Source organism: Propithecus coquereli, unplaced genomic scaffold (genome assembly GCF_000956105.1).
Source record: "Propithecus coquereli isolate 6110/MARCELLA unplaced genomic scaffold, Pcoq_1.0 Scaffold2, whole genome shotgun sequence".
In the NCBI taxonomy this organism is placed as follows: Eukaryota; Metazoa; Chordata; class Mammalia; order Primates; family Indriidae; genus Propithecus; species Propithecus coquereli.
In genome coordinates this window covers 9,076,975-9,086,408 of record NW_012144966.1, presented here as the reverse complement: position 1 = coordinate 9,086,408, position 9,434 = coordinate 9,076,975, and the positions used below count along the sequence as shown (strand labels likewise).

The 9,434-nt window shown below is 47.1% G+C and overlaps 1 protein-coding gene across 1 annotated transcript in view; it reads right to left on the bottom strand.

The window, feature by feature from the left end:
• The window catches only part of GEM (GTP binding protein overexpressed in skeletal muscle), a 33,793-nt gene extending 24,610 nt beyond the window's left edge, over positions 1-9,183 (bottom strand). The window contains exons 1-3 of the mRNA XM_012643533.1: positions 9,141-9,183; positions 7,454-7,796; positions 751-827 (exon numbers count right to left, since the gene is read on the bottom strand). Of these exons, the coding sequence (XP_012498987.1) occupies positions 751-827; positions 7,454-7,787 (411 nt within the window). The 5' untranslated portion in view covers positions 7,788-7,796; positions 9,141-9,183. The remainder of the gene's footprint in view (positions 1-750; positions 828-7,453; positions 7,797-9,140) is intronic.
• Between the last annotated feature and the right edge of the window lie 251 nt (positions 9,184-9,434).

Below are 9,434 nucleotides of genomic sequence, written 5' to 3'. Positions count from 1 at the left end.
CTGAGCAAGAGCAAGACCCCGTCTCTACTGAAAAAATAGAAAGAAATTATCTGGACAACTAAAAATATATAGAAAAAAAATTAGCCGGGCATGGTGGCGCATGCCTGTAGTCCCAGCTACTCAGGAGGCTGAGGCAGTAGGATCGCTTGAGCCTAGGAGTTTGAGGATGCTGTGAGCTAGGCTAATGCTACGGCACTCTAGCAAGGGCAACAGAATAAAACTCTGTCTCGAAAAAAAAAAAAAAAAACTGCCAAACAAAAAAGTTCTGACTTCCCCAAAACTCCCTTTTGCCTTTTTCAAGCGATGAAATTAAGAAGAATTTTGGGAGAATAGAAGGGTTTTCAATAAACAGAAGGTCTAGCATGTATGCTCAGAAGCCCAAAATCTTTAAAAAGCAAATGTGGAAAACTAGTATTAAGAATGTCAACTTCATATGAGATGGTTTGATGTAGTTTAAAATGATTGTCCATAGTTGTTTACACTTTCCCTAAAACAAATACACTTTTTTGTGTTTTTTAAATGGAACTAAGGGCAAAGTCACTGCAACTTGCTTGTTATTCAGAACTCATTTGTGAATGACCTGTTCCTCAGAACAGTCTCAACCTTCAGAAGTAAAGGCTTTTAATCAAGAAAATGAGCTCAACCTCATCTGGAACACCAGCTATATAGGACAAGGTCACCCTCACACCAAACGGCCTGTCGAAAGGCAAGCCCTGAAGGAATTCACAGAGAACTATGAGCTCTGCATACCTTATTTTCCCACATATCCAGGAGTATAATTGTTGCGCTTTCCCCATCAACAATCAGGGTTCGCTCATAGGTATCTTCTAGAAAGGAAAGAACAGTGATATTAGAGTCAGGTGAATATGCAACACTTTTCCATAAAAGGGTCACGTAGAAAATTATGCTAGAAAATAAACTTACTAAATATGCAACTAATTATGTAAATATACAGATATCTGCAAAGGCAAATTACAAATTTTTTGTCACCTTCAACAATATTCTACATATATTCCTCCAGCAATTACTAAGCAGAACCCCTGTATCTCTTGAATGTGTATCACTAAACCACTCAAAAGGTATTCGTTTTCATCATTCCTGGACCTTTTATATAGGAGAACCATTTATGAGGATAAACTCACTTAAAAGCTTTTGGGTCAGATTCAATGGATGATGCTATGGGAAAATATTAACTGCCCAGTGGAACTGTAAGCCCCATTTTCATGAGCCCTACACGGAAATCCATTGAATCTTTCAGTGGGTAGTTACTGAACATTCACTGGCATTTCAGGAGCTTTGAGCTCACAGACATTTCTCCTCTTTGGAGAAGTACAAGAAAAAGATCTTAAGACTATCCCTGTTTTGGCTGTGTAGTTTTCTTCCTTGGAAAAAAAAAAAATGCAGTTCCCTAGGAATAAACGGGCTTGTTTTTCCATTTCGAGTACAGCAGAAGCGCTGCCTCCAGTTCTACTTGGTAATGGAAACTTTCCTCCCTGCACTGGAGCCCAGACTGAGTGTAGGTGAAGGGTGAACACGGTACAATGCACCACAGTAGTTCCATTCTGGAAAAATCTGTCAGGGGAGGGCGTGGAGGGTGTACTGGGATTTTTGCAAAAGGGATTCCCATCAACCCCATACAATCGAGCCCATTCCCACCCTAATATTTTCACAATCATGTTTCCTGTTTTCAATTTCATCATTTGAAAAGTATGATTTTCATAATGATTTCATTCAGTTTCTTGTTGTTTTTGCCTGGAATCTTTTCCCTCAGATATCTGCAAGGCTTGTTCCCTTACCCCTTACCTCCTTCTGGGGGAGATGTTTCCTGGCCATCGATTTACACTTGCAACACGTCTCTCCTGCCAACATTCCTTACTCCCATCCCTGTTTTATGTTTCTTCATTGCACTTACTGCCATCTAACACACAACACATTGAACCTACTTATTTTATTTTTTGTTCCTTCACCCCCTAGAGTGTTAGAGCAGAGATTTGTATCTGTGCTGTTTACTGTGTCCCCAGCACACAGGAGAGTGTCTGGTACACTGCTGGTGCTCAATGCACATTTGTCCAGTGAACGGTAGATACAGCATGTGGCTGTGGGCACAAGCAAACCTGAACTAGCACCTGGGCGCCATCCCCTATTAACTATGTGGCTCTGGACCACTTACCTAAGCTCATTAAGCCTCCGTTGTTTCATCTGTGAAATGGGATTGCTAACAGTGTCCACACCTTAGGGCTATGTGACAATTACATATATTGAGCCTGGGCTGAAAGTAGCAACTCAATAAACGTTAGCTGTTATCATCACTTCTGCAGGTGGAGGAAGCGGGTTCTTGCCATACTCAGTACTTCCTACCACAGGTAAATCCCAGCGTAAGAGAGCTATGTGGGGGGAACCAGGGCATTTCTTGTTTTATAATAGCAAGGAGTTTCTGAAAAGCAATGCTCCTGGTTTAATGTTTCTTCTCCTAGAGACTGGAATCAAGAGAGGGAAAGGAAGAAAACCGTGGACAAATGAGGAGAGTTAAGCAGGTCATTCTTCTAATCAGTGATAATTGTTTCCCACTGGGGGATTAAAACTCTGTCGTGCCGTCTTCTGTGCCCACAATAAGCAGCATAAGTGGGATCACAGTGGGGCATACTATTTGGCTTTGTGGTGGGGGGGGCATGACCACAACACGCAAATTTATCCAACAGAATGGAAACCAACAGACGGGGATGGGGGCTGACTGCCCCTTACTGCCACAGAGCTCTCGTCTTTTCTCTAAAACCCCTCCCTGCACTCAGATAACTCTCTCCACGAGGCACTTTCTCGGCCCTGGGCCCCCCACTCACCACCCAACAGCAGGCACAAGGGACTTGCTTGAGGGCCTGGTAATTCAACAAAAAACATACTGTATTCCAATAGCGATGGGGAAAAGCAAAGCCAAACTTTCTCTTGGTTTAAGAGAGATCAGAACAAGTCTAGAGCCAAAGTGGACTGAGGATTACAGCTGTGAACGCGGAAACAAGAAGCTTTGCCATTCTGCAAGTTTCCTGGCAGGATCATTCTGCCTGGCCTTAGGTCTGCCTGAATATCACAGTGTCGGAGACCTGGGAGCCCAAAACAATACATCTCCCCGCTGCTTTGTGCATGTGGCCCCTCCCTCGCCACCCCCAGTCCCTGCACATGGGTTTCTGTATCACCTCTGGCTACGTGCCCCAGAAACTCTTCCAACACACCGTGCATCCTGTCTGAAGGCCCGCCGCTCCCCAGGTGCCAGCCAGGGAGTAACTGAAGCTCTAGGTTTCTCTTTTTAGTTCAGTAGCTCAGCTCATCTTTCAGCCTTTTCAAGTGCTAATCAGGTGCAGCGAGGGGAAATAAAAGAACACCAAACTCCAGCAGGGCTCTTTGAAATTTGCTCTTGGTTAAGAAGTGCAGAGCAAGGGTAGAGGCCCATGAGCCTGGGAGGCTTTTTGGCGGCCTGGGGTCCAGGGACGTCCTCCCTTCCCCAGTGTTCTGGATCAAAGCTGGGGGTGTCCATGCACACTCCAGCACACTCCACACAGCAGGAGAAATCCTCCTGATGGGGTGAGACGGAGGTGTATCCAGGGGGCGACTGTGGCCATAGCCATTTTCCCTGGGCCGATGCTCCTCAGTCTGTCTTTCCTCATTTGATCCCCCAACACCAAACTTTAGTCCGGCCCCTCTGAATCCTATTCTCTACTAGGCCTCTACCTTGGGTTGCCATGTCCGTCCTTGCAGAATTCGGTTTTAGCAAGAACCTTGCTAAGTCAGTTTAATGAGGATTTCCCATCTTCAATAACTGATCAAATTCCTCATCCCCTCCCTCCCTTTGATGTCTAAGTCCTTGGCCTGACTTCAGCAAGAATCCCCCTAACCTTGATGTCTCCTCTTTGTAATTTTCCATCCACCGACTCCCCCACAACGTGCCGCTTGGCTATAAATGCCCACTGGTTCTTGTATTTGGAGTTGAGCCTGCTCTCACTCCCCTACGGGGATAGTCTTATGCCTACTACAATAGTCCTGAATAAAGTCTTCCTCTCTGGGTTAAAATTTTTTTCATTAACACCCCTTGTGCTTCGAGGCCCCTCCTGGCCAAGACCGGCTCAGGTGCTGTGTGTGGAACTCACACAGGTGGTCTCTCACACACTGGAACCGGCTCCTGCAGCCCCTCAAAAGTTCTGAGGCTCCAGCCTCCCTTCCCCCAAAACACTTTCAACTGCTTTCAGCTTTCATAGCCCAAGGGATCCGAACAAACCTTGGAAGAAATGCCTGCTCTAAGAATACTGTCCTCTCCTCTGGTGGCTCAGGTCTCCTCCACACATCTCAAAGGCCCCCAGCCAAGAGTGACCCAGGAGGATAGAGGCTACAAGCAATGGAACCACCAGGTTTGGAAGGTAAGCACATCAAAAGGAAAGAGTAGATTCAGAATCATCTCTAACTAATATTCCACACTTACTCTGTGCCAGGCACTATGCTAAATGCTTAATATGTTATCTCCTTTAATACTCACACACCCTATGAAGTAGGTGTTACCCGGGTTATGCCAATAAGGAAGCTTGTCCAAGAGCACCCAGCTAAGTGAGTGTCAGAGCTGGGGACAGAGCACCCATTCATCAGACTCCAAATCCAGTGCTCTTTCCCGCACTGCACAGTGTGTGTATGGAGCCTTCTCATCTAGGTCAGGGCCTCCAAATCCTAGCTGTCCTTAGGGTCTAGCTCAGAGACCACTTCTTGGATGAAGCCTTTTTTTTTTTTATACCCACAACCAGAAATAATCTTTTCACCTCTGAATTCCCACAGCACTCTCCTTATACCAATTTCAAGACACTTATCACATCCTATCTTGATTTATAGTTGGTGCACATAGTATGCGCCATTGCATACTGTGAGCATCTCTATGGAAGAAGCCCCATGTCCCCAGAGTGCCCCATCAAGTGCCGTGGTATATGTTCAGTAACTGTTTAGGAATGAAATGAATGGCATTAAATGTGTACAGAGTCATAAGATCATTGCAATATAACTGTAACATTCATCTTTATTAGGAGAAGTAATAATAAGAATATTGTGTAGATTTATTTTTCTTATGGCTAATGCTGGAAAAAAACGACATAGGGATGTGCCTTGGAAAACCTTCCTCTTGGGCAACATAGGCCAAGTAGTGATTCCAACGGGCCTACAGATAGGTGATGTCATCCTACACAGTGTAAATCAAGTTACTCAAACAGGACACATTACATACGATGGGTCACCTGAGAAGCTTCTCATTGTCAAAGATTGTCTGTTTAAGGAGATAAAGGAAGGATCATCTTTCTCTCTTCCTCTCCCTCTGTCTCTCAACAAAAAGTTTTCCCAAATACAGAAGCCTGCCTTCCCAAATTCCAGGTATGAGTTGGTCTTTCTTAATACTTTATGCCTATGAGGTTAGCACCCTCTGGATAGATAACACTCCATTTTAATTAATGGACAAATATTCTAGAAACTTTACTATCCACAACTTTTTCAATTCCTCCCTCAAGAAAGAAAAAAAACTCTCAGTTGATCTATTGCTTATGTCAGTCCCGAAGCACGTTATTGTTATTTCTTACGGTAACCATTAATTTTACCCTGCTCTGCATGGTAGCCACGGGCACTTGGCTCCTTACGAAGAGGGCAGGGGCACCTCACCCACCACTGTGCACCCCAGAGCTCAGAGCGGAGCCAGGCACGTGGCTGATATCCAATGTGCCATAGGACTCGGCAGCATTTGGAAGCTAAATCCTGAGGCCTCAGGGGACAGTGATAGAGCACAGGATTTGGGTTCAACCACAACTAGGTTTGAATCCTGGTCACGCCGTGTACTAGCTTTTTAGAGTCACTTGACGTTTTAAGCCTCCATTTCTTCACTTGTAAAATAGTGATATTAATACCAAATTGGTTCAATTTTTTTTAAGTATTATCAAAAATACGTGCGGGAAGTACTTACCACAGTGTCTGGCACATAGCAGGTTCCCATAAATGGCAAAATGGGAAAAGCACTGAACTAAGATTATACAATCCCAAATTCTAAACCCAGCTTCCCCGCTGGGTGATTCCAGCTAAGCCACTTGGTCTCCCTGAGACTCAGTTTACTCAGGAGTACAGGAATTTTGTGAGGACCAAAATAAACAGCAGCAAAAATGTGAGGCACCCAGGAAAGTGCCTCTCCCCTTGCAAATGTTCACTCCAATGTTAGTTCCTTCCTCCCTGGCCTCTCTCCCCACAGCAGCCACCCGCCAGCCTTTACAAGGAAAGGGAGAATCAATTGTACGACACCGGCACTATTTCTCCCTCAATTCTTGTTTGGCTATAGAGATTCCAGGAGCGAGGTAAGAAATCGATGTTACATCAATGAGTCATCATTTATAGCTCCGTTCCCGAGCTGCCTCCCAAAGCAGTGAACTCCTTGACACTGAGACAGACAATCAAGAAGAATAAAACCTTCAGATGAAATGGGCTGTGGGTAGTGAGGAGTAGGATTCACACACATCGAGTGGAGGGGAGAACTGAGTCACCACTAAAATGTCTTCGTACCCTGGAAGCCTGTGATTCAGTTCTGAGTCGCAACTGAGAGTATGGACAGACAATGTGACTTGAGCAAGTACTGGACAGTTCTAACCTCATTTCTGCAGCTGCAGATAGGGACACATAGCTACCCTGGCCCCGCGTGCTGAGACTGAAGCCGAGGCTGAAAGACATTTAATGGATACCCTTGGCTATTAGGATCCTCACATTATTTACTGGAATACAGACAGGGCTGTGCTTTACCCATAGTTGAAGAGTACATGCATTTATGAGATAATGTCACCCCAACACAGTTTTGGAAATAGGCAAGGCTTCAATAAACAAATCTTTGAAATGAGGCTATACAGGGAAAATTGTCTAGAAAAGCTGTAAGACTCTATACAAAGTGTTTATCATCATTGCTATACTACAAATTTTTTAAAAAAATTATTGTACTATTTCAAATACAGATTTCAAGCTATTTTATACCCTCAAAAGCTTCTAATACTGATGTAAACAAATGGATCAATCCATCCTAACAGTTTTTCAAATTGGTTTGGCTTTGGAGATAAAGGCTGTGTCTGTACTGAACTCTGGGAAGAGCATTCAGGTCAAAGTCAGCAAAAGCCAGATCCTGATCCTCTGGTTCTGTCCTCTTCAATCAGCCTTCCCCAGCCAGTGTAGAAATACAACCTAAGAAATTCCCTTTCTGGCCCAGGTACAACAGATTTGGGTCCTATCTACGAGCATGTTCATTTTCTTGCCCCAAGAGCCCGTGCCAGGGCTTTTCTGAGGACTCAGTTCCCCCAGCCAGTGCCAAGCATACGTGACCTCAGCTTCCAACTCCGCACAGCCCAGCCACTCTCGTTCTTTCTGCCTGGACCACTGCTGATGGACAGAAGCCCACGGGGACTGGGCCACCTACCTCCCAGCACTTCGCAGTCGCTGTCCATGCTGTCGTGCACGCCTGCAAAGATGTTGGCCAGAGTGGACTTGCCCACCCCCTGCTCCCCTATGAGCACCACCCGGTAGTAGGTGTTCCCTGACTCGGAGGAGATGACTGAGTCTGTGGAGTCGGAGGACCAGCTTTGGCGGCAGTGGTCCTCCGGGGCAGCAGAGTGGCGGTTGTGGTGGTGGTGGTACTGATGGGGCTCTTTCTGTACCATCAGATGCCTGCCATCGGCTGGGACGCTCCAGCGCTGCTGCTGCGGCTGCATGCCCACAGTGCCCTGGCGCATGGTGACATTATTCAGAGTCATCGTTGGGTCCTAGGGAGCAAAGCAGCCAAGATGTCAGCATTAGTAAGCATGAGCAAGAACTCGAACACATAGTCAGTCATCAGTGATATTTCATTAGATGGAGCAAGAAGCAAGTATCCCCAATATAAGGAAAAGCAATGAAATGCTCCCAAAACCCCAACAAGCCAGGCTTGCAACTGGACACACACACACTCCCCTCCCTGTTGGTAACCAGTTCCTCAGGCAGACTGTCATTTACATAGAGCAAAAAGTACCATTAACATTGCCCACTGCCCATGGGCTTCCTCCATCCTCAAAGAAGCCTGATCCCGGCTCAGAGCAGGCAGAGAGGCAGCTGGAAGGAACTAACGGCCTCCAGAGATGGCTTGAAAAGCAACAAGTTAGTGTTGCCGGGGACCAGCTGGCCAGGTTAGCCGCTCTTGTCTAAACTTGGCTCTTAATTGCACCCACATCCAGCAGGCTTTTGTGCCTGGGTGGGAAACACGTGGCAATGACATCACTCCCCCTGGCTGCACTGGACAGGCACTTATTGGAACTTCCATGTTTAGTAAAGTTGCCATGATGCTCTCCAGCTGTGTGAACAGACCATTATGGGCTGGGGTGGGGGGATTCCTGTTTCAGGTTCATGCCTCAGCTCTGCCCTTTTGCCCACAGACACCACTTTGAAAAACATCCCAGCTCCAAGCCTGGTCATTCTGGCAGGGAAATGACCTGCTTGCATTCAGACCTGTCAAATTTGCAGAGAAAGAGCTTTACCCTTATCAAACCACGTCCACCCAGAGAGTTTTTAATTCAACTCAGATTCCCACCTTCTTGAAGCAAATCAGAAGACCAAAGACTCTCCCAAATAACATTCAACAACTTCCCTATAACTTTCCCTTGGCAGGACTGCCTTCCCTTGCACAGAGCTCTGTGTTTCCCAGGCTACTCGAGATAAAGTCGAAGCTTTCACATTGGAATCAGCAAGAGAAACGCACAAACACTCCTCTCCCCACCTGACCCCCACCCGCCACGCCCCACCACCAGCCACGAACCAGGACAAGGACGATCAGCCGGTTGTTAAATCTTCAAGCACTGCCTTAGTTGGCCAACTTGCATTCAAACAACAAAAGCATAAAGCATCACTGAGGGCTGCCCTCTGACCACCCGGGCTGTAGGAGGAGGTGACCCTCCCACCGAACTGAACTAAGGAACCTGCTGGTGAGAAGTGACATCCTTTGCACCTGGAGCTCTGCCCCCCGCCAGAAAACCACAGCGCACACCGCACCTTCCGGGGGCTCTTTCCTCAACTTAGAAAGTTCTGCGGGCTGGAAACGCCCGCTCCCCTCTCCCTCCCCGGGCCGCCCTGCTTACTTGGCTCGGCCGGGTGGGTCCGCGCCGGGGTCCCGGGGCCGCTCCGCCGTGCCGCCGTCCGTCCGTGTCGCCGCCGGCAGCCGCCGCGGCCCCGCCGTTTATAACGGCCCGGCAGACCCGCCACGGGCTTTTCCGTGACGTCAGCGCCCCCGGCGGGAGGGGGCGGCTCTGCAGCAAACTCCGAGTGGCAGCCGCCTGGCGAAATCGGTTACTCGCAGTCATGTGACTCCCCTCTCCCCTTTCAAAAAATAATGACAGTTCAATCCCGGGCCTCCTTTATTTTGTTTTATTTTA